Source organism: Phalacrocorax carbo, chromosome 1 (genome assembly GCF_963921805.1).
Source record: "Phalacrocorax carbo chromosome 1, bPhaCar2.1, whole genome shotgun sequence".
Classification (NCBI taxonomy): domain Eukaryota; kingdom Metazoa; phylum Chordata; class Aves; order Suliformes; family Phalacrocoracidae; genus Phalacrocorax; species Phalacrocorax carbo.
The window spans coordinates 214857017-214880908 of NC_087513.1; the positions used below are offsets into that span (position 1 = coordinate 214857017).

General features: G+C 44.5%; 2 protein-coding genes across 2 annotated transcripts in view; both read left to right on the forward strand.

The window, feature by feature from the left end:
* Window positions 1-969: 969 nt before the first annotated feature.
* On the forward strand, window positions 970-17129 carry LOC135313130 (retinal guanylyl cyclase 2-like). The gene is made up of 7 exons (XM_064450165.1): window positions 970-1766; window positions 4139-4440; window positions 5938-6292; window positions 10944-11028; window positions 14138-14234; window positions 16209-16343; window positions 17121-17129. Exons 1-7 carry the CDS (start codon window positions 1028-1030, stop codon window positions 17127-17129), a joined length of 1722 nt encoding a protein of 573 aa, XP_064306235.1. The 5' UTR covers window positions 970-1027.
* Window positions 17130-19655: 2526 nt separating this feature from the next.
* The window catches only part of LOC135313145 (retinal guanylyl cyclase 2-like), a 35770-nt gene continuing 31533 nt past the window's right edge, over window positions 19656-23892 (forward strand). Inside the window, exons 1-4 of the mRNA XM_064450272.1 lie at window positions 19656-19679; window positions 19775-19931; window positions 20849-20998; window positions 23107-23255. Coding sequence (XP_064306342.1) covers window positions 19656-19679; window positions 19775-19931; window positions 20849-20998; window positions 23107-23255 — 480 coding nt within the window. The remainder of the gene's footprint in view (window positions 19680-19774; window positions 19932-20848; window positions 20999-23106; window positions 23256-23892) is intronic.

The window sequence follows — 23892 nt, forward strand, 5'->3', positions numbered from 1 at the left end:
ATGTCTCAGTGACTGAGGATCCGGGATAAGAACACTTCTCCAGTAATGAACAGGTAAGCTGATAAGGGGCCTGCTCTTTTTAGAGCACAAACCTGCTTGGATCAGCAAATTTTCTAAGCCACGGGGTGACACTGCAGATGGCAGGGAGACTGTTGTGGGTCTGCGATTTCTGTGCCTGGCCGCAAAGGGTGAGGTTTTTATTCCCAAAAAAACCCTCCGGCTCCTATACCAAGTATATTTTAAGCCAAGAGTGAACACAAAGCTTTTGCCCTGACAGTTATTTAACAATTGTTTATCTAAATTCAAATCATAATCCTCCTTTCCTTCATTTTGTGATTACCTGTTTATCCACCTTTCATTTTGTCAGGTTTAAAAGATTCTGCCATGAGTCGTCCTCGAAAAACCTTTTCAGAAAGTTTTAAAATCGTATGTACAGCCATATGTATCTCTAAGTATATGTATAGATGTGCGTGCGTGTGTGTGAATATTTATGTTTGTATGGGCTCTGATTCATATTCAAAACTCACTGAGGATTTTGGACTGGCAGAAGTTGCTGGCTTAGTGCGCTTCACCTTTTTATTTTCTTATACGCGTGTTTGTGTGATTTGGGAATTATCCTTCTGAAGAACCAACACCATAGTGTATTCATAGGTTGTGTTTACTGCTACAAACAAAGTGGAGTCAGTCTTCCCTGCCTGGTTTAGAAATATATTGCAAAGCATTTTAAAATGTTTATATAAGTATTCATTTAAGGCTATGGTACCTTTAACTGGTACTGGTCGGATGCTCGTCTGCGTGGCGCAGTGGCTTGCGTGGTGCATGTCCACGTGTCTGCGCAGGGTTTTGGCACCTCACAGACTTGCACCTTGAGAACTGTTGTGTAACTTGGGCTGACTCAGCTGTATCTGCTGCGCTGAACAAATACGTATACAGGAAGGCAAATGTAATCTACTTTTCTTCCAGCAGCTGGTAATGCACCGCCTGGCTTCCTGAAGAACTCAGTGCAGATCTACCCACCTGTAAAACAATGTCACTTCTCCTACTGTGTCCTAACAGCTTGTTCTGGGTGCTGTCAAGGCACATTAGATTCCATCTGTTCAACACTGGAAATTCATTCAAAACATTTTTCCAGGCTTTCTGGTGGCTGCTGTTGGGAATAATCCTACTTTGCTCCCCAGCACATTGTTCTGTTTTTAAAATTGGACTGCTTGGACCCTGGAACTGTGACCCCTTCTTTTCCAAAGCCTTTCCCCATGTGGCTGCCAGATTAGCAGTGGGACGGATAAGCAAAGATCCTTCACTAGATCTTGGCCACAGGCTGGATTATGTAGTCCTTCAAGAAGAATGTGAGACATCAAGAGCTCTGGTTAGATTAATTGACTTTGAAAAGCTTTCCTCAGCTTTCATAGGCCCTCTGAACCCTGGTTTCTGTGAGGTGGCTACACTTTTAGGGGAAAACTGGAATAAAGCCATCTTCTCATGGATGTGCATCAATTATAAACTGGATTCCACCATCCACCACCCTACATTTGCAAGGACCCTGCCCTCTCCAACCCGAGTTTTGTTTACAATAATGAAATACTTTAACTGGGCTCATGTTGGCATCATTGCTTCCAACGAGGTTATTTGGATGGCCACAGCTAACAAGTTAGCGAGTGCACTTAGGAACCAGGGGCTTCCTGTGGGCATTGTTACATCCGTGCGTAAAGGAGAAAAAGGCATTGAAGACACCTGGAATGAGATTAAAGAAGTTGACGGCATTAGAAGTAAGTGCTTTGAACCTCATTCCTTTTCTTTATTATTATTATTTTCTGCAGAGTAGGGCTGCGTTTTTATCCAATGGGCATAGCTTAGAGAATGGAATTTTTAAGACATTTAAATAAAGCAGAATTTTATCTCTGGCCTTAATGGAGCCAGGGTTTCATGTTAAAAAGAATGATGGGCATTTTGTATGCAATGGAGATAAGGCAAAATATTCTTCTACAACATGAAAGATTGAGTCCAGCTTGTCTGAAAATGTAATATTTAGTAGATGGGTGTCTGTCCAGTGTAAAGAGGGGTTTATAGGAATGTTTTATATTTATGGTCTTTTGGATTATAAAAAATTTAATGCTTTGATGCTGTGTCCTTGCTACCTGTGTTCAGTGAAGGTATCAGAAGGGACATCCAGTGTTCTACACCACTTACTAAAGCAGTGAAAGGGTCCTTGTTGATGTACAGCACATGTAGTAAAGAATGATCTGCTTTCTCTTGAGAAAATGTGGGAAAAAAAGCCATGTTTTCCTAGTTCAGAGCCTTGTTAGGAAGTCTGTGATGGAGCTCTGATCCTGGATGTATACCAGTCAGCACTGTGAATTCAGATGAAGCTACGTTTTAGATAAGACTTTGACTTTTATGCCAAAGACTAACAAAGGTAGCAAGGTGCTGCCCAACATGGAGTTTTATCAGTGCCTAGATCTATGCTTGAGGCCAACCCCCTCTTGGGTTTGTTCATCTCATCACCATCACAGCTCTCCATGTGAGTTAGAGATGATGGACTCCTTTCATAACCAACGGAGAGAAATAATAACTCTTCAGACAGGATTCATCTGCCCAGCTTAAGCATGCTGCTGTAGTATGGGATGAATCATTGGCTAGAAACACCCATTTCTTTCCTGTAATTCAGCAACCTGAAAATGCTCTTGTTCTATTCAGTTTCTACTTTGCCAAGGATATTTTTTCGGCTGAGCTCCTCTAGCAATCCTGCTCCCTCCTGGTTTAGTAACAGGCAGGACTTCTTTGCAGCTTTCCTTCTCATCATTGCCCTACTTTGCTCCTCTCACAGACTGAGCTTTGAAATTACGTCTTCGATGAAAAATCAGGAGTGCTTCCTTTCATGAAGGGCCACTGAGCACCATGGAAAGCCTGTTAAGCAGAAACACCTGTATTTCTGATCTCCCTTCCAGACATGGGGACATAGGCCCCATGGCATCTGCAGGCAAAGACACAGACTCTGGGACAGCCAGGCATGGACCAGATGTTGCAACCCAACACAGGGCCCAAACTAAAATCTGTGTGTAAAGTGGCAGGGTGAGCGGGTGGAGCTTGGACACTGCTGAAGACTGTGTGGTGTCTGTCAGCTCAGGGCACAAAAGGGAAAGCTCATGTCTTTCAGTCAATGACAACGATGACTATGACTACCCATCATGTTAACCTGTGCTTCATTTCTGTCAAAATTTCTCTCCACTTCTGGCCGGCTGACAGCCGGCTGAGCATGAGCCAGCAGTGCCCGGGTGGCCAAGGAGGCCACCAGCCTCCGGGCTTGTGTCAGCACTGGTGTGGCCAGCAGGGGCCGGGCAGGGATGGGGCCCCTGTGCTCGGCCCTGGGGAGGCCCCACCTCGAATGCTGGGCTCAGGTTTGGGCCCCTCGGGACAAGAAGGGCCTGGAGGGGCTGGAGCGTGTCCAGAGAAGGGCAGCGAGGCTGGGGCAGGGTCTGGAGCACAAGTGTGCTGGGGGGCGGCTGGGGGAGCTGGGGGGGTTTAGCCTGGAGAAGAGGGGGCTGAGGGGAGCCCTTCTCGCTCTCTGCAGCTGCCTGAGAGGGGCTGGAGTGAGGGGGGGGCTGGTCTCTGCTCCCAAGTCACCAGTGACAGGGCGAGAGGGAACGGCCTCAGGCTGCGTCAGGGGAGGTTTAGGTTGGATGTGAGGGAAAATGCCTTCCCTGCCAGAGCGGTCAGGCCCTGGCACAGGCTGCCCACAGAGGTGGGGGCGTCACCGTCCCTGGGGGGTTCAACCACCGTGTAGCCGTGGGACTTGGGGCCATGGTTTAGGAGGCCTGGGTGTGTTGGGTTGGGGGTTGGCCTTAATGATACTAAACGTCTTTTCCAACCTTAATGATTCTACGATTCTATGATTCTGTATGGCTCCAAGAACAGTTTCTGTATGGCTCACAGCCTCCTTTGCTAGATGCTTCAGACCTCCAGAGATCGAACAAAATTGGTGTAGCTCCCAAATTCCTCAGCACGTAACATTGGTGGAGGACCATTAGAGCTTGACCTGATACAGCAGTTCAGACAGCTCTTTTACTGGAGGGAAGGGAGCTATTTTGTTTTGAAAACCCCAAATGGATTAACAAAAATTTCTGCAATCCTTGTGTTTCAGTAATACTCCTGTGCATGCATTCTGTGCTCATTGGAGGAGAGGAACAGGCTACCTTACTCACAAAAGCTCTGGAAATGGGACTAGCAGATGGAAGATACGTCTTTGTTCCATATGACACTTTACTGTACAGTCTTCCTTACCAAAACAACTCATTCAGTGTTTTTGATAAAGACAGCAAGCTGCAGGAAGCATATGATGCTGTGCTGACTATCACGCTGGAGTCTGGAGAAAGGACTTTCTATGATGCATTCAGGGAAGCTAAAGAAAGTGGTGAAATAACCACAGATTTGGAAGCCACCCAGGTAATATTCTTTCTCTCAGGCTTTTCTGGGACCTGGTAATGGGCAACATGAGACATGCAATAGTTATAGAGAAAGTACAGGCAAGAGACAACCCAGATTGCATGCTTTAATTTTGAGAAAAATATGGTGAAATTTGGATGTGGTCTGCATTCATTTAGAAAGGATATTTCTCCCGAATGTCTGGCAATCTAACTCAGTTCAAGTGCAGGACCATGCTGGGAATTCAAGAGAAAGGGGTTGGCTCTGAGGCTCTCAGATTTGGTTTGCTACGTGCTAACTGCTGTAGGCCCAAACTGAAGAGCTGTTTCCTAAGGTGGATAAAGTCCATTGCGTTTTTAAGGCACCAGAATAAGATGTTCACATGCCTGAGAATTTGGGGGGATGTGACAGGGAAACAAAATACTGGATGCTTCTAGAGGGGAATGCTTAGAAAGATTGTTGCCTCATTCTTTTCAGCACTATAGTCAAAGTCATTCTTTGTCAGCACAATTAGCTAAATGTCACCAGTAGCCTATTTAAAAAAACAAGTCAGTGCAACCTTGTAAAGACTGCAAGAAGCATTGGGGAATCTGTCATACTGGGGAAGAGATGCAGGATTCAGCTGAGCCAACCTTCAAATCTCACCATGATCTTTCAAAAAATTATAAGTACTTTTAAGGCATGATTTATCGGACCTGCATGGATGTTTACTTTAGGAGGAGGTGAATCATGCCTTCAAAGCATTCATTTCTTTCTCTTCACTATGAAAGCCTAGGTTAACTGTATTTGGTGTAGAGTTCTTCACTCTATGTGTCTACCGAATCCCACCACAGATGTAAAATTCTATTGCTCCCATCGGCACTCCTCATTTTATTACAAGTGTATATGGCTATAATCTCTCTTCACCTACCAGCTCTGAATGACCATGTGATTGCAAAATCCACCATGTGTGTTTTTAGATGAGGGGAAATTTTTAGGTTCCTAAATCAAGTCTGGCATGAAAGGGAGCAATGCGAGGAGAAAAGGCTCTGGTACCCCAGAGAACGAATTTGCTGTGGCTCTGACTTTTATGCCTTAGGAATAAACAAAGCTCTGACAGACAGACCCGATCCTTTGGGCATGACATTTTCCTACCTGGGTAAGGAGGCGAGCCTCTGGCTTTGATCTATTTGTGGAAGATGTTTTAGAGCAGTGCTTTGAGGCAAGCTGTGACAAAATGCCAGCTGAACATCAGGCTCAAAGTCTTGGCTCTTCCCATGATAAAGCAATTTGACATGGTTTAAAAAAATATTTTGAAATTGTATTTTGGGAAGCAAGTATAAGAAAATACAGATATTCAAAGTCACACATATATTGGGTCAGTCCAGAGCTACCTTCAACCTAAGATTCTTCAAACCCATCACACTGTGAGCCTTAATGCTCAGGTATCTCAGTTCTTGAGTTTACAGCTTAGCCATGGATCTCAAAACAGAGGTTGGCAGCAGTATATCATGACCTCTATTTCTCCTGTATTTTTAGGTTTCTCCACTTTTTGGAACAATCTATGATGCCATTTACTTCATGGCAGTGGCTATAGACAGTGCTCGGAGGAAAGGAGTTAGACTTTCAGGAGCTAAAATAGCTGAGCACACAAAAAACTTCAGTTTCCCTGGATTTAGTCACTTGGTAGAGACAGACAACTGTGGGAAGGGGCTCAGCAACTACGTGGTACTGGACACAGATGGTCGTGGGAACCAGCTTTTCCCAACCCACTTGCTGGACATGTCTTCAGACTCCGTGAAGTCCCTAGGCCAAGCCATCCACTTTCCCAGGGCAGCTCCACCCAAACCAGACTCCAGCTGTTGGTTTGATCCAGATGTTCTCTGCTCTGGAGGTAAGAAAGACAAAAACCCAGGGTCAAATGGCATTGCATCCATGCTTCTTATTTATTTAATCTTTTTTCTTATTCCAGGGGAGAGCACCCCAAAGAGAAAACCCTAAACTCATGAATTTCATATAAATACAGCCAGTCATCATGCTGTTTGTAATGGGAGCCCTACACAGGGATCCCACTATTGATCCACAAGACTCTCTTATTGCTTGTTAGGTTGTTGCCACTGTGTGCGCTGGAAAAGGTTTCCCAGGCCTAACACTCAACATCTGCCTATTTTGATAGCAATCAATATACACCAGAGGCTCCAGCCAGCATTGTGTCCCTGTCCTTCTGAGGGACAGAGCACTAAGAGGATTTGCACTGAAGACAGCCTAAGAGAGCTGCACAACAGCAGATGCTCTCACCATGTCTCCTGGTTAACCCCAGCTTCTTTACCCAGTTAGCTATGCAGCTTTAAGGATCATCAGAGCTCACCTCATTAAGAAAAGATGATAATTATTACTCAAAATAATTTTAGTTACTGTGGACAAGAGAGGTGGCAACTGAAGATTTTAGGGGCAGAGATATCTGTGCTGCTTCTGGGGTTTGCAAGACTGGGCACTGGTTTTACTTATTATTTTTAATTTGAGGCAACTGTGGTGCAGTTTTACAGTCCACAGGGAAACCAAAATCTCAGGGTAGGATACTTAGCCTCCACTTGACATATTTACTTATAATACTAAACATTTACTCCTCCTTCTCCAGGATATGATTTAAATGGGCAAAATTAACCACATCTACAGAATATTTCATTCAGCAGCTGAGAAAAACATTCCCCTTGGCTCAGCCATAGCTGGTTTAAATCAGTGTTGCTCCACAGAAATTGGAGATAAACTGATCTTACAGAAATTGGTAAGCTATAGAAAAGACAAGTATAATTCTACTATATCTGTAATTTTGCACTGCTACTAGGAACAGCGTAGAAATTTAGCATCCCATTGCATTCTATGGAGGAATCTCACTGATTTTTAGAGAGATCAGATTTTATGTTTACACCTTTACAAAAGCATAAAGCTTTATTTATTTATTTATTATTATTGCTAATATTTCATAGACTGACTTTTATGATGAGAATTAAATCAAAGCCTCAGCCTGGCTTTGTATGGAGTTAGGTTTGGAGGGAAGTTGGACGTGAAGCTGCCAGGCTGCTGTGGTGCCTGATCCCAGGTCCTCCAGGAATGGGGATGAACAGGTACTCCCAGTACACGTGCACACACACACACATGGAGTGCAGACACAGCCAGTCACCGACACACTAACACAGGCAGGAGAGCGATGCATTTACAGGCACCGCTACCCACAACCAGCATTGCTGAAACATGGACAACACAATGGCCTGATCCTGTTCTTATGCACCAGCTGATCAGGCTCCGAGCTTGTGAGAACATTGCAACCCCAGCCCCTGCACACACACAAATGCATCCTCTGGCAGGAGGTACAGACCTGTAATTCCCCCATAGCCAGCTCTCAAACCCTTTGGTCTCTGCAAGAGAGAGTCTCCAGACTTGTGGTCTCTCATGGGTTGCAGGCTTGAGGACCTCCTATCTTACTCATTGATTAGGCTGACTTGAATTCTGCAGATGTCACACACAGGCAGAATAAAGAGCACCCTCATCCAGGAAAATATCAAGAACAGGGGTTAAGAAGAAGGTAGGACAGATTGTGGTGATTATGTGTGGGGTTTGGCTGGAAAAATGCACAACATGCTTATGTGTGACCAGTGTCCCAATGGTGCCCAACACCAGGCCAAGGGGCCATGGACACAAGCTGGAACACGGGAAGTTCCACCTAAACATGAGGAGAAACCCCTTCCCTGTGCGGGTGCCAGAGCAGGGGCACAGGCTGCCCAGAGAGGCTGTGGGGTCCCTTCCCTGGAGTCATCCACACCCCGCCTGGATGTGGTCCTGTGCCCCCTGCTCTGGGGGTGCCTGCTGAAGCAGGGGTGGGATGGGGTGAGCTCCAGAGGTCCCTTCCAATCCCCACCACTCTGGGATTCTGTGATTCTGCGATCCCATGCTTGAGCTTCCCCATCCCTCCCTTTTCCCATTTTTTTCTCTTCCTCTAAACACTCCATAATAAATTTCATATACTCCCACAGTCCCCTAAAAGGGTGCCCTAATGAGTTTTACACAATCCCACAAGTCCCCTCAAGAATGCCATAAGTCTGCTCTTTCCCACAAGCCCGTCATAATCTTGCTTTCACTTCTGGTTAGTTATAAAGTCCTGGTTGAGCTTCCTCAAGGCTTTGCATTGTTCCTGCAATGGCCCATCCATCAGTGACGTGAGTGCTCCGGTCTCTGGTATTGCTCTGACTATCACCTATTCCTTATGGTTTATCTGGGTGTTTATTTTTCACTTCTCTTGCCCTTTATTGTGTCTTGTTCTCCCCAGTGACTTTGTGCTCCAACCACCTCTTGCCCTCAGCTTATCAGATGCTGGTTCAGTGGTTTTTTTCCAGCTGTGAAAAAGACTTTATATCATGATGCCCCTACTTCAAGAAAAGGACATGATCAGGGAGAGACCCTTTGGTATTCCTTGATTTTCTGCACTTCCTTTCAAGTACCACATTGCCTTAGAGTCCTCTACAGTATGGTCAAGCACTTTTCGGTTATAAAATACAATGCAAAGCAAAAGAATTTCTCTGAGGCTCTTAAAGGAGATTTGTTCAGACAGCAGAGTCTCTGGGGGCTACCTGAGGAAGCTTAGGAGACAGCACCAGTGAAAAAAACCCTGACTGTACACAGAAGAAAGCATTAACAAATGCCACATTATTCCTACCGCACTGTGGTCTGGGTTACAGATTCTCTTTGCAAATGTTAGAGGGCCACACAGAGATGTGAGACAGGACTTTTGTACCCTTACACTTCATCACTGGTTTGCCCAGGAGGCATTTGGTCCTTTGTCCAGCCAGAAAACCAACCCATGTCCCTGTGACTGGGCTATTTGAAGCTCATTCTGCTTAGCAACAAGTTTTCTAGCAGGCAACCACAGCTCCAGAGCACTAGTTCTCCTGCAAGTCTGCCTCTAAGCTGATGCAGTCCCTCCTCTTCCATGGATTTAGCATTGTGCAAGGCCTTTATGGGCTTGTTCTGGCTTCACGCTCCCACCAATCCTTCTGGAAGGGGGGACACCTTTGGCAGCTCCCTTGCCTCCTAGGGATGAACACTGGGTTGCTGTCACCTGCTCTTATGGGGACCGTAACACTCTGACTTTGTCTATGCATGAAGAACAAACCCTGGCCTCTAGGCCAGCTTGGTGTGGTCTTGCTCATTCCAGTATTCAAGGTGAGCACCTCCTGGAGAAAGCTGGCTGTGTCTCCATTGCACTTTAGTGGAGTGAGACTTTGGTCTGCGAGGTAGAGAAATGGGTGTGAAGTATCCACTCTACTGTGCCTGTGTTTCTTCTCAGATGGAGGTGTACAGGGCTGGAGCATGAAAGCAGAGTGACTTTTTAGATAGAACCATAGTACGATAGAATCATAGAATGGGTTGGGTTGGGTTGGAAGGAACCTTTAAAGATCATCAAGTCCAACCCCTGAGCCATGGGCAGGGACATCTTCAACTAGATCAGGTTGCTCAAAGACTTGTTCACCCTGGCCTTGAACAGTTCCAGGGATGGGGCATCCACAGCTTCTCTGGGCAACCTGGGCCAGTGTATGTGAGAGGACAGTGAGGGACTGGTGCCCTGGGCTGAAGCAGACAGTAAGTCCAAACCCGGCAGGAAAATTTCAGCTAAAATGCTCTGTCTATTCCTGAAAATATCATTAATTTTTGAAAACTCCTGCAGCTTTCACTGGGAAGCTCTAGGTCTCAGTGCTTGCAAAAAGGCCTGTGATTTAGGTGCAAGAGTCACTTAAAGTCATGAACCTTTTATCAATCCAAATTTCTCCATGCCTGTTTGTGTTTAAGGATCTCTGGACACAGGCAGAATAAATTAGAAATAAACAGAGGACAGAAGAGACAGAGGCGGCAAACCCTTCCCACTGGAATTTCGCTCATCCACTCGTGTTAGCTTTCCTCAGCTCTCTAGCAAAGACACTCGCTCATGAGCAAAGAATGCGTCTCCAGTACCTTCTGTTGATGGGCCCATTGAGGAAGACATCAGCCTTCTCCTCCTTCTCTTCTGCTCTTTTCAGCGTTAGAAGTCTGTAGCAGGGAATGAAAAATCCCAGATGGGCTGGTGACTCACGCTGGCTGTCAGTTTGGTACCACATGATAAAGATCTTTCAGGGTTTCAGTTCCTGGAGAGAAGAGGGTCAAATGTTCAAAAGTTACGAACTTTGCAGAAGCTGTCTCTAAAACTTAATACTTCCCTGTGAGTCCAGTCTTTATTTGAAGAAAAACTGGTTTTCCACTGAAACAGGGCTCTAGGTCTGGTATAGAAAAAAAGCACATGGAAACAAATAATTAAAGTAGTTGCAGTCTCATGCAAATAAAGTCAGTAAGTATTTGTGTATTCACAAATTAACATTGCATAAAAACTGGTTTTTTAGCATTCTCCTGGCTGAATATTTGACTTTGCAGTCTAATGGCCTAATATCAATATTTTCAATATTATTGCCTAAATCGAAGGGATTTTCTAATTCACTGATTCTTTTCCCCTCTTTGCACAGGGATTGAGCCTACAGTCATGATTTTGGGAGTAATGCTGATGTTTGCCCTGGTGCTTTGTGCTGTGGGCCTGGCTTCTCTCATCAGGTGAGAACTGCCGTAGTAACTCCATTTGGTGCCACTTTTAGCTTCTGTAGGAGACTTACTTACACTTCAGCCAGCAGTTTAGACTGTATGAGCTCATAGCAGGTTTGATTGTGGTCTTTGCTCTTCGGTCATGTATCTCTTCACTTTATTAAGTGATAGTGGCTTAAGCACTGCAGGCATTGATTCTGCAGCCATTTTACCCTCAATCCAGTCCAGGCTTGGAAGAATATTGCAGTTTGTTGCTGGGAGGATTAGCTGGATGATGGATCTGAAGCTTTACTATCACTTTGGAAGTGCAAAGTATGCCATACAAACCAAAGACAAGAATTTGCTTTAAGAACATCAGGGCGGAGACCAAGTGGGCTGCCACATTTAATGTCTTTTTCTTACTCCAGATCATTCTTGCATGGATTTCTGTCCCTAATATAATCATGTTTCCTATGAAGCACCTAGGCTGACTCTCTTTACTTTCTCCAGGTATTAAAGAGAAAGAGAGAATATCTCTTGAGAGGGTTCGGAGCAATTAATTAGGATACTTCTTTATTACCAAGCTGACTCACTCCCTGTTTTGAACTGGAGTCCAGTGACCTGATCATTCATGTTCCATATATATTGGCCTGGGCATGGGATCTTTGGAGCAAATGAAGTAGTCTGCTGGGGAAGGGACAGTTTCCAACCATTGCATAGGTCACACTTGTGTCCCAACTCTGTATCCAAGGTGGACATGAGCCAGCATGTACTGGTTGGTCCAGGAGCTATGGGTTGCTCTTTGGCAAGGACACTGCGGCCATAACCTAAGGTAATCTTCTGCTCCAAACTGACCCCTGGAGTAATCTGTCTCTCATTATTGATGTCTATGTGGTGCATGACTGAAATTAGAGTGAAATTAGAAGAAATATTTACTCAGCAGCAATGGGTTCAGCAGAGCAGCGTTCCTGGATTGTTCCATCCAGCTTTGCCTCTCAAATCATCCCAAAACATATTTTCTCTCCATTCCTGAATCATGCCTCCAAACCCAGATGATATAAGGCCACCCAGCAAGCAACACTCCAAACAGCTCCCCCGCTTATAACACACAGCTGCTTCTGATATCTTATAATTGCAGGCACTGAAGAGGTTGCCTCCATCCACCCGCACTTTAAAACCCTGCTCTATTCTTTGGCCACCAGCCTCTACAATTACACAAATAAAAGGCAATCTTTCTGCCTACTCTACTTACAAACTGTTCCACAAGTACCAGACTGTGCTTGGGAACGCTCAGTTATGAGTAAAGATGTATGGCTATCTGCAAGGGAAGAAAAAAAGTCTAGCATGACTCAGACAGTGATTTATGTTAGGGAAGGGCATGTCTGGAACTAAATTTAAACCACAGCATGGTCTGAGTTCAAACATGGGAGCTCTGTTCTTAGCTCTGCCAGGTATCTGCTGCATGACCTTAAATGAGTCACTTCACTCTCTGTGCTTTGTTTTTGGCTGAGGGTTGCTTTCTTCTGTGCCTGGGGGAGAGGATGCAATTATCAAGAGAGGTTTTCAGGTGGACAGGTGAAAGGTACTTAAGTAATGAGTTTTTTGCATGAAGATGGTGGTTATGTGGCCAAGGCTTCCTCTGACCTCAAAAAAAGTTGTCTGTGCTCTTCTAAAATGCTCAGAGTGGTACATGCAGAGGAAAAGTGAATTGTGTTGATGTAGGGTTGCTCTGTGAAATGGATTCCGTACAGTTAACAAAAGGCATCCTATTGCCCACCTCATCTGGAAAGGTCTTAGGTGTGTGCAGATCAGACATCTGCTGTAGTGTAAACAAAGTTCCTTAAACAAAAAAAGAAAGTGGCATTGAGGTTTTTGACTGTCTAATGGATATAGTGTGCTTTATGCTCAGTGTTAGACCTTGACATCCATTGAAATAGTGGGTTCAAAATGATGGGGTGTGACTTCTGCCTCTTTCTGAGTCCCTAAAATGGCCACACGTTGGATATTAGTGTCAGATGAATTCCAGCTAAAGACTAACAATGAAACTCTGGAATGTTTCATATTGATTTGCACGAAGTGGTCGTGAGCCTGTTTGAACTATGCCAGGAACATGTAGTCCTTGACAGTGCACCATTTCTTGTTGAGGTCTCTTCTGCCTTGCGAATTCAAGAGAAGCTGAGCAAGTAGCAGGGTGCAGTCAAGCAACAGATAGTGTCTTTGCTGGTCTGATGACTATAGGGAATTTCCTGTCTTGCCTGCGGCAAGTCTGCAAACCTGGTAGCCTATCAAGGAGTGCAGAGAGTCATCCCTTGGAAAACGGGCAACAGCATCCTGAGGAGATGCCAGAAGCACATTTGTCCTGTGTTACACAGTGCGTGGTAAACATCCCATCTGGCTCAGGCCCTGGAAGAAATAGATCTGAATCAGCACAGTTGTCGTCTTGATGTAATTACTCCCGACCAAGAGAAAGAGCACTGCTTCAGCAATACTGCTTCCAAGACCTCCACGCCGCATTGCACTACACCACGCATGCCAAACTGCTCGTCCCTTGTAGCTTTTCCCTCTGTATGAGCCTGCAGTCATTTCAAGGGGGTATCTTGCTGTGTGCTTTGTACTGCACCATACTGCAATGTAGAGGTTCAGCCAGCACATTTTGATGGTAACTTTTGTCCAGGCAGAGTTTATAAATTACCCATGGTTCAGCTTCAGTCCCTAAGAAAGGCTGGTGTGCCCGAGAGCTGTTTGCTCACCAGCCAGATTGGCTGGTCTAATAAAACCTAGTATTCTCTCCTAATGGAGAATTATTTGGAATGTGAAAAATACAACCAAGCAAAACAAAGTATGCATTACATATACATCCGATTCTATTTGTGACCAGATGGACTCAAGACATCTATTTGTGATGAGACCCTTTGAGATTATAGCTTTTGTAGCCTGTGAATTGGATAACCCTGGACTGAGGGGATTTCAGTCCAAGTCAGGGCATTATGATTTGTCTACTGCTTTCCCATGTCCATCCCCACTGCCACACCACATGCTGCGCTTCCTAATACTGCAGGGAAGCCAGATGTGGGGGGCTCGGAGGTGGCGTAAACTGGTTACCTACCAAAAAATGGTAACTGTGACTCTCCAAATCTTGCAGGCATAGTATCCTGAACAGCCAGCTATTCAGGGGACCTAATAAGATAATACTGACCTTGGATGACCTCGTCTTCATCAACCCAGAGCTACATAAAAAGGTAAGTCCTTCCACTTGTGAAAGTAATCTGGTGGGACACTCAAAGACAGGTTTGCTGTGTGGTATTTTCATACCCATGAATCTCTGCGAAGGTCTTTCACTTCTCTGTGTCTCCTTTTCCGCAGCATACCAGAAAATTTCCCATATGATGAGTGGTTTTGAGTCACAGATTAGATGTCTGTGGAGTGTCAGAGCTGTTGTGATGGTGTAAAATAGTATCCTTGGTTGTATTTATTCTAACAGCCAGGGTTTATTCTTTGTTCTTTGGGTTGGATGGTGTAGCATGATGGCACAGCATAGTCCATGTGCATACAGCTAAACCATCTTACCCTCTAAAATAAAGTGTCTGCATCCAAACTACCTACTGGGAACTGTTCCTGGCCTGTGCTGGCTCCTGCCCAGAGCTGGGGATCTCCCCGAGGAGTGTTATTTGGCATAGGCCAGAGTCATGCCCAGGACCAAACCAACGTTATGGACTGCTGTGGGGCAATCCCTTTGCCTAGGTCACTGGCACAGATACAGGCTTCTTGTCTGTGCCAGAGGAGACACTTCCCTTTGTCTTGCTCAGAGATACCTTGTTGTGTTAATGGTAGGAGTCTGAGGAGAGGCTAGGGAGAAACCCTACCGTTGAGTCACGAGGTTCAGACAGGACCCCCTTGCTTTCTAAACTCCTGCTCCAACAGGAGTCTAGGTGTGGCTAAGTCCAGTCTTAGTCTCAGACTTGGTCAACGACTTATTCTCTAAGGGTTGTAGAAGTAACCACCCGTCAGAGTATTTGTTGTTAGTAACTAATTTGGCAGATGCCCCGGCCAGTCGCGTTCAATAAGAATGATCACGGCTAGATTAACAGATAGTGTAATTTATTAAAGCAACAGATACACAGGTTCTTTGGATTACTGGTGATAAGGTTGCTGGTTACAAGGCACAAATCAATACAAAAGATATGAGTACACTGCTAGGCTACAAGTGTGTTAAGCAAATATGAAGTGACTCTAATGCACTGGAATTTTAAAGTGAAGGTTTCTAAGTTTTCCTGGGGAACACTTGGTATAACCAAGTGCTCAAATCTTACCCAAAGGCATCCCAGTGGGGGGGAAGAGAGGTTAACCCCTCAACTGGTCCCAGAAGTCAGAGTGGTACACAGTGGTATCTTCCCCAACACCCTTTTTCTCTTCACACATTTTATACTATTTTTCATCTTTCAGGTGGAGCTTGAGTGATTCTAGTCATACATGCCTTTATTAGGATTGGTGTAAAATTTCCTTGCTTCACTTTTAAAGGTGTAGACTAGAAGAAATTCAAAGCGCGTGCCCGGTGAGGGGTGATCACACCTTAGAGGCGGGTAGCTTTTGGGATGGAGGTGTGCTTTGCTATTATAATGATATTATAATGAGCAAAGTTCACCAAAAGGACAGCATTTTGTCAAAAGTATGATGGACTGTTGACCCAGGGTAGCAAATATGCAGCGTACCAGCTCCATGGTACCTCGAGTTCCCATTTATCACGGAGCCTGGCCGCGATGCCTCCACACCACTCCAGCCTCTGCACAACTCCTCCTAGAGTCGGTACGCCAAGTACTTCTGGCATTGCCGACATCTAAGTTTACTAGGGAACTTCTGTGGAATGGGTTCCTCACATATCAGCTGCACTTCGCCCTGACAGCTTCTTCCATGCTGTACCTGTTCTGAAAACACAGGTTCAATTTCTAAGTCACCTCCAGCGATTATTCCACATACTTGCCTCATCTGGTATCTCCCCAGAGCCATGGCATTTCCATCACCTACAGTGCTGCTGTAGTGTTTAAGGTACTAAATGGCATCAACCTTATGAGCCTTTTAGAGGTATTCAGAGAGGTGAGATGAGAGGTTTGGGAGTTTGTTAGCATGGGTGAAAAGTATGGCCAGAGGCAGAGCTGGAGCAGAGATTTACATCCAAAGGTGGCAATCATCTTACACCCGCTTTCCTTGCCATCCAGAGGCTGACCTTGGATAGTCTGACTGATGCAAACAGCTTAGCAGTCGACGGCAGAAGCCTGAAATCTGTAACCCGCTCCTCGTCCTTGAAAAGTGCAGCTGCCACCCACGAAACCTCCAATGTGGCTTTGTATGAGGTATGTAAAGACCTTGAGCAGCTTCCTCCCCTGGATTCGGTTCACAGAGCCACTCAAGTGGAGAGAGTCTTGGGCCACAGTACTGTAGATCCCAGGATGTGAATACTGCCGACAGACTCTGAGGGTAAAAACAAGTTACTCCCAAGCACGGACTTACCAGAATTTAAGGTGATTCAATCCCAGCCCTCTCTCTGACACTTGGAGTCACATGGGTGCTGGTATTTGCCATCCCCATGTAGTGTTGCCAGGTCTGGTCCCTGTTAGTGATGTCACCACCTAAAGGCACCATGAAGAATATTTCTTACAAAACAGGGCCTTTATGTGGTGGTATCTCTAATAAGGACCTTTTTTACAAGGCAGGATCCAAATACACAGAATAAAGGCTATCAAATTACCCTTTGTGCTAATAGGACCATAGAATCGTAGAGTCACTAAGGTTGGAAAAGACCTTTAGGATCATCAGGTCCAACCATCAACCCAACACTACCATGTCTCCTAAACCATGCCCTGAAGTGCCACATCTACACATCTTTTAAATACCTACAGGGACGGTGACTCTCCCACCTCTCTGGGCAGCCTGTGCCAGGGCCTGACCGCTCTGGCAGGGAAGACATTTTCCCTAATATCCAATATAAACTTCCCCTGATGCAGCTTGAGGCCATTTTCTCTCATTCTATTGCTAGAAACTTGGGAAAAGAGACCAAGTCCCACCTCGCTACAACCTCCTTTCAGGTAGTTGTCAAGACTGATAAGGTCTCCCCTCAACCTCTTCTCCAGATGATATAGACCATATGGAGTTTAAGCAGATGCAACAGCCAAGAAAACTCACCCCATCCATCAGTTCTTTCCTAAAAATACAGCTAAAAAAAAAAAAAGGCGTGGTAATTTTTTCTGAAAAGGATCGAAATAAACTGGATCATTAATACCAGAGAAAAGCTTTGGACATAGTTACTTTCCTTTTTAATCAATTAGTCATTGTTTATCAGATACTAACACACCTTCCAGGTATGAAGTTCGGATCCAGGTGAAGGTTCTGCCTCACCTCATTTTTCTGAGCATTTTCTGTGGATAATTTTATTCAGGTGCAATATAGAAAGAATCTAGTGCCAAGAACATTGAAAATGCCTGATTGCTTTCAAAGTCAAGGATCTGTAATTCAGACCTAGGTCCCAATGTTAGCTGTTGCTCAGAGACTTGCTTTATTATTTACCCTCTCATACTGTGGACAGGGAGACTGGGTGTGGCTGAAAAAATTTGAGACGGGAGCAGTTCACCATCTGCGGCAAAGCTCCACCAGCATCTTGAGGAAGGTAGGAACAGGGGATGGGCATGTGGAGGGAAGGTTGCTCGGGGGACCTTTGTGACTGCAGGGTATTTTTATTCTCCTCGTTGCGTATTTATCCGTTGAATCACGTGTCATGCCTGTCAGTGAGTCTTGCTTGGTTAAATCCTGGTGGAACGGGCCACGCATGATTCTGTCTGAAGAACTCACCAATGACCCAATGTATCAGAGCCAGTAACCTGCAAAATGCCACCCTGGACCTGACGCTTCAAAGCTGGGGCAATGCTGAATGTACACGGAGTCCTCCAGGTGGCCTTGTCTACAAAGGCAGAGTGGTTGGGAGGAAATCACCCCTGCCTGTCTCAGGGCAGGATGATGCACCGGTAGCTATTTTCGTGTGTTATTTGTTGACTGCCTAACAGTGTGGCACAGACACTGTTGGGCATTTCTCTGGGATTTGCTTTGTGTCTCCAGCTCAGATGCCTGTTAGAAGTTTACTTTTAGTCTGCAATTTTACTATTATTACTAAATGACAAGCACTTTTCCAAATTAAAGGCCATTAGTTGTTGGCAGCTACTGCTAACATAGGAGTGGCATTTTTATACATATAAATATTCCAAATTTATCAGGGTATGTATCCAAAGGCACTACTGATGGATGACTTTGGATCCTCCAGGCATGGTATTGCTTTCCAGATCAGACGGGAGCCAGAACAAGGCTCCACATGCTGAACTCAATTTACCCCAGCAAAGCAATTTTTTTCCTTGTGAAAGATCCAATCTAGCTTGTCTAAAGAAAAATAAATTTCTGTTCAGTTTGCTTTTGCTATCTTGCTTTCTTTGTCTTAATGGATAGACTAAGAAAAGCAAATCTTAAAAAGGATATAGGATAGCTAAAAGTAAGCAGCAAAGAGGTCATTTGCTTCCCCATCCTTCTGTGAGAGACTGTTGGGGAGTACAGGAATGGTAGGGGCATCTAACGGTATAAAGAAGCTGCTGAGAAGATGTCTGGCTGACTTGGTCTTTTGTGATTCACTGCCTTGTTTCAGATGAAAGATCTGCGTCATGAAAATGTGAATCTGTTCCTGGGCTTTTTCTCTGACTGTGGCATCTTTGCCATAGTGACAGAGTACTGCTCCCGAGGAAGCCTGGAGGACTTGCTGAGAAATGAAGATATGAAACTGGATTGGATGTTCAAGTCCTCTCTCGTGATGGATCTAATTAAAGTAAATCCACGCCTCCTGCTGAGGCGTGACCTGCATGTGACTTTTATACTGACATAGCTATTTCATCCAGGACTTTTGGATTTTTATAGTAATGTAGGGAAAACCAATGTGAATGTTATTATACTGGTACACAGGGTCTTTAATGGAAACCTCTTATTACTCTTTTGTTACCATCTGAGAGAAGTAGTATTCAGGGTAATAGGACTACATCCACGCAGCAGGATGAGTGGTTAAAACTACACATCAGGCTAGAACTGATCACCTAGAACAATGAATTTGGTGATAAATTCCTACTTCCCAAAGGCCCTTTCTTGTCATAAATCAGAAATGCATCCAGCATAGAACCAAACCATAGACATCCCCTGTCACAGGATGGCTACACCTATGGTCACTTTGGAAGAGTGTTCACACACTTCCAATCATGTCCCATGTGTATTCATCCCCTAATGGTGAACTGCCAGTCTGGGAGAGGTGGCCCACAGAGGGTACACTGCCAGAACCATTCTTACAGCCCATCTCATCCTCCTTGAGGGAGCGGGGTAAGAGCATCCAGCTCTTAATGGCTGCCCTGGACCTAACCATTGGGTACCACTTGTGCCCACCTTCTTAACCGTGCCTAAAAGTACAGCTTCTGAGTGTAATGAGTCCTAGGGTTACAGAGGAAGGCATCTGACTATTCCTAAAGCTGCCGGTTCTTTACAGTATTGCTTCAGGGTGCAGGTAACATAATTCTTATTCCTAACCCATTACTGAACTTATCCCATAGTTTCTTGGGTTGGTCAGGACTGCATTTGACATAGAGTCAATGCAGTATCTGATGACATCTAAGGTGACAATTTGGCTTGGTGTCTATGAATCCTGATGGATTAATTATTAATTTAATAATTCTTAAGGAACAATGTCAATCTTTTCTCTGTTTCATAGGGAATTAGGTATTTGCATCACCGAGATTTTGCCCATGGACGTCTCAAGTCTCGTAACTGTGTTGTGGATGGCCGGTTTGTGCTGAAGATCACTGACTACGGTTATAACGAGCTCTTAGAAGCACAGAAATGCCCTTATATCCAGCCACCCCCAGAAGGTAGGTGCCATAAGGAAATATTTCTTGGAAATAATTGTCATAGAATCATAGAATCGTTAAGTTTGGAAAAAACCTGAAGGATCATCAAGTCCGGAGAAAAAGCCCAGGAACTCATCCTCTGGTATCCCAGTTTATACCTGAAACATGTTTTCAAGTGCTATGCAGTGTTTTGATCCCTCTGTCACAGGATTTGCTTACTACACATTTCCAGTGTCTCAGATAGGGCAGTTGCCAGAAGACCTTTTTCTCCTCCCTTGCAAAAGTTATATATATTGCAGCAGCTGAAATCTTCCTCATTCCCATTGCTCAGGATGCACAGTTACCAGGGTAACAATATCCCGGTTTGAAGAAGATTCATTTCTTGATGAAGCTGGGTATGTTTTACAACTGTGTCTTTCTTCACTTGAAAGACTGGATTATAAAGACTAATTGTACTTCAGACTGCCACAAACTGCTTTTACAGAAACTATTTTAATCTAAGAAGAACTACAGAATATATTTTATTAACTGATGTTTTGTAAAAGAGCAACAACAGTAACAAGAAATCCAGGCTTCAGCGTCAAGATTTTGTCTGAGTGATATTTTCAAACAAAAAAAAAAAATAGTTGTTAACACTTTTGGCAATAGTGAGAAGACTTCTTATGTAGATGTTCAAGGTTGATGTTAGCATGTAAATTATTGGTATAGCAAGATTTTTTAAAAGGTAGAGTGACATTTGGAAAATGCAAATTTTTTTTGGTCAGGATGGAAGTTAAATATTTCTAACACATCACAAGAAATAAAAGAATTGATCCAGTAACTAATGAAGTATGTTCCAACCTTTCCTCAAATGACTGAAATGAAGTGTTCATTTAAGCACTTACTTTGTGATAGTCTGAGCTCAGATGAAAGAACAGTGATGCTCCTGATTTTTTTAGAACTGCTCTGGACAGCTCCTGAGTTGCTGAGGGACCCGGACATGCGCAGAAAGGGCACGTTCAAAGGGGACATTTACAGCTTTGCAATCATCCTACAAGAAATGGTTGTTCGGGGTCCACCATACTGCATGTCAGAACTCTCAGCTGAAGGTAGGCAACTATTTCCATACAATTTTAAGGCTTTACGCAGAGCGCTCAAAAAACATCTGGCCATGCCCCTTGGGTAAAACATTAGTATGGAAATAGTGTCCCAGTCTCATGACCTTTCTCAGTGACAAAAAGCTGTTTTCAATGAAACATTCATAATAAGCATCACAATGTGTATTTCTGATCTCAGCTGTGGTATGTGACTCGTCACTGCTATCAGTCCGGCAGGGGCTCTGGGTGCTCCTCAAGATACTACAGAGCTGGCCAACAGCACTTCCAGTTCTCTTGTCAAAACTTTGACTTTTCATCATGGTGTGGGGTGAAATCTGATAGCAGAATTTCCCATAGTTTAGAAACTCCTTTACTTCCCACTCCTTGGCCCTTTTTTGTATGGTCATGGGGGTTGACATTGTCGAACTGGACCCCTTGCGAGCATCCTGTTTTGTCCACCTATTTTTCTTTGAGTACTTCCCCATTTAAAGAGGTTCTCTTTTCAGCAGAGATTGAAATGGTACATCATGACCCCACTGACATATATAAGGTGGCTTGTATCAAAAATAGCAAATAGGTGAACTCCTCAGGAACTGCTCGTGATGCCACACTCATTCATTCAAACTGTGTTGTCCATGCATAGGCAAAGCAAACACTGCAGTCAGGGTCAGGTCACAAACACTTGAACAGGGAGAGGGTGAGAACAATCAAAAAAGAGCTATTTCAGTGAAAGTCCATTCTCAACAAGTTTTAAGCTCGACAGTCACCAAGTGGGCTATGGCGATTCAGTATCTGCCTGTTCAGCACCTGGAAAAGTGGGGCCCTGACTTTGCTGCACCCCAAGCTGCTGTAACAACGCATTGACAATGATGATTAGGATGTAACCTTCTCTGTAACTCAGAGCTGGACCTATGATGCAGCCTATGATGTAATCAGCAGGTGTGTCCCCACCCAGTCCCCATGGGGAACCTCCAGCAAACGATACACATAGTACACTCCAGTTTCCTGATGTGGTAAAGTGATGAATTTCTACTCATTGCATCCTAATCCTCAAGGAGCTTTCACTCGTGGCGTGAACTTTAAGACTGTCTGGGTAAGGCATTTCCCCTTGGCTGCCTTTGGAAATATTTGAGCCAGGTGCTTTGTTTAGTTTATTTGGTGGAGACTGGTGGGATGAGCCAAAGAGCTTTAATGTAAACTGTCAACACCAAAAAGCTTTGGGTACTCACAGTAACAGCTGTGGAAACACAGGGCTCCTGCCAGAAAGAGGGTGTTTTTCACTCCATTTGACTGCTCTGCACTACACAAAATGAAACCTTCAAATACAATCACTTTGGCCTTGTTTTTTTTTAAGCAGGAAGACACAGTTCTACCTTACAAAAAGCACATTTCTTACTGAGAAATACCAAAATTGAAGTCAGGGTTGGGTTCAGATATCACACTCCTGCATCCCTGCTTCAGCTGTCAATGAAACCTGCAGCTCTGCTCCTTCACTGTAGTGCTGTTTTATCTAAAACCTGCAGATTCAAGGGCTCTTTTCTCAGGGTCTGAAAGCCCAAGCCCAGTTCCTTATTAGTCTTATTTCACCTCTGGATAGGGAGTCATTTCCCAGATGTTTTTCTGAACCCAAACTCTCCCCCTTAAAATACTTTCTACTGTCTCTGTTCCCATCAGCCTCCTACGTACTGGTTCTCAGTTAATGACGAAGCATCAGAGGTGGGTAACCTTCCTGTCTGGGCTCAGCCATAACCCTCTGCTTCCTTAGAGGACTGCAGATCCTAATGGAGAGAGTCAGAGGCAATTTCATTAAATACAGGCCTGAAGGCTCACACATCCATCTGTCACACAACCCTCCCCCATCCAGCCACTTTATTACTCATAAATGAGTTCTCCAGGGACAAGAAGGCAGGGGAATCTCTTTTATCTTTTAAATCCTCCCAGAGACTCCTGGCAGATGAAAGCAGAAACCCCCAGCTTCATTTGACACAGCCATTGGATGGTGAGGAATAACAGTGATGGCTGAAGGAGCGAGCAAAGGATAGGTGAAAATGTCCATGTCTTTTGCCTCCACGAAGACCCTCCATCTCACAACGTGCCTCCCATTCTTCTCTTTGTCACAGAAATTATAAAGAAAGTGAAGAAGCCCCCTCCCCTGTGCCGCCCAAACATAACCCCTGAGTTGGCCCCCCTGGAGTGCATCCAGGTAATGAAGCAATGCTGGGGTGAAGCCCCCGAGCGACGACCAACCTTTGAGGAGGTATTTCATAAGGTCAGTGAAGAGAGCAGCAGGTGCAATCCTTTGTACTTGGCAGGAAAGTGTGGGTTTTTTCTTTAAGCGAGCCCTTAAATAATGGTTGAAGAAGTCCCAGAGCTCTAGTCTTGCCTTTGTTATTGGGTTATTTTATAGTTCATGGAGTCTGGCTTATGTCTTGTCCTGAACTTGGGCTGCTATGGCACCACAGTGTGGGGTGTGAGTATGAAGCAGGCTGGACACGGGCTTGGTGTCTTCACGTTTGCAGCATACCTGCAGGGATGGTCTCATTTAGATCAAAGATCTGTAAATTATGTAAATGTAAATTATGTAAAATGTAAAATGTAAAAAATGTAAATTATCTGTAAATTTTGATCTTCTAAAGTATTTAAAAGGTGATTAATTTAAAAGGAAAATTTGCCAAAGGCGGTTAAAAACAAAGATACAACGCTTGGCATAGGAGGTCCCTGAACTGCAGATTGGTGTAGGCTGGGAGCATATCCCAGGGGAATATAACTGTACCTAAGTCTGGTTTGAACAGCTTTCCCAGACATCTGTCACTGGCCAGTATCACAGAGAGGTACTGGCAAAATAAAGCCCTTGTCTGATGCAGCAGTATTGTTTCTATGTTCTTACAAGGTCAAACTAGGTAAAC

What these genes read in the sequence shown, in the direction of transcription:
- LOC135313130 (XM_064450165.1), top strand. Translation starts at nt 1,028, where the DNA reads ATGTCACTTCTCCTACTGTGTCCTAACAGCTTGTTCTGGGTGCTGTCA. An exon ending in CAGATTTGGAAGCCACCCAG is followed by an intron (nt 4,441 to 5,937) that starts GTAATATTCTTT and finishes CTGTATTTTTAG; the next exon opens with GTTTCTCCACTTTTTGGAAC. An exon ending in AGATGTTCTCTGCTCTGGAG is followed by an intron (nt 6,293 to 10,943) that starts GTAAGAAAGACA and finishes CTCTTTGCACAG; the next exon opens with GGATTGAGCCTACAGTCATG.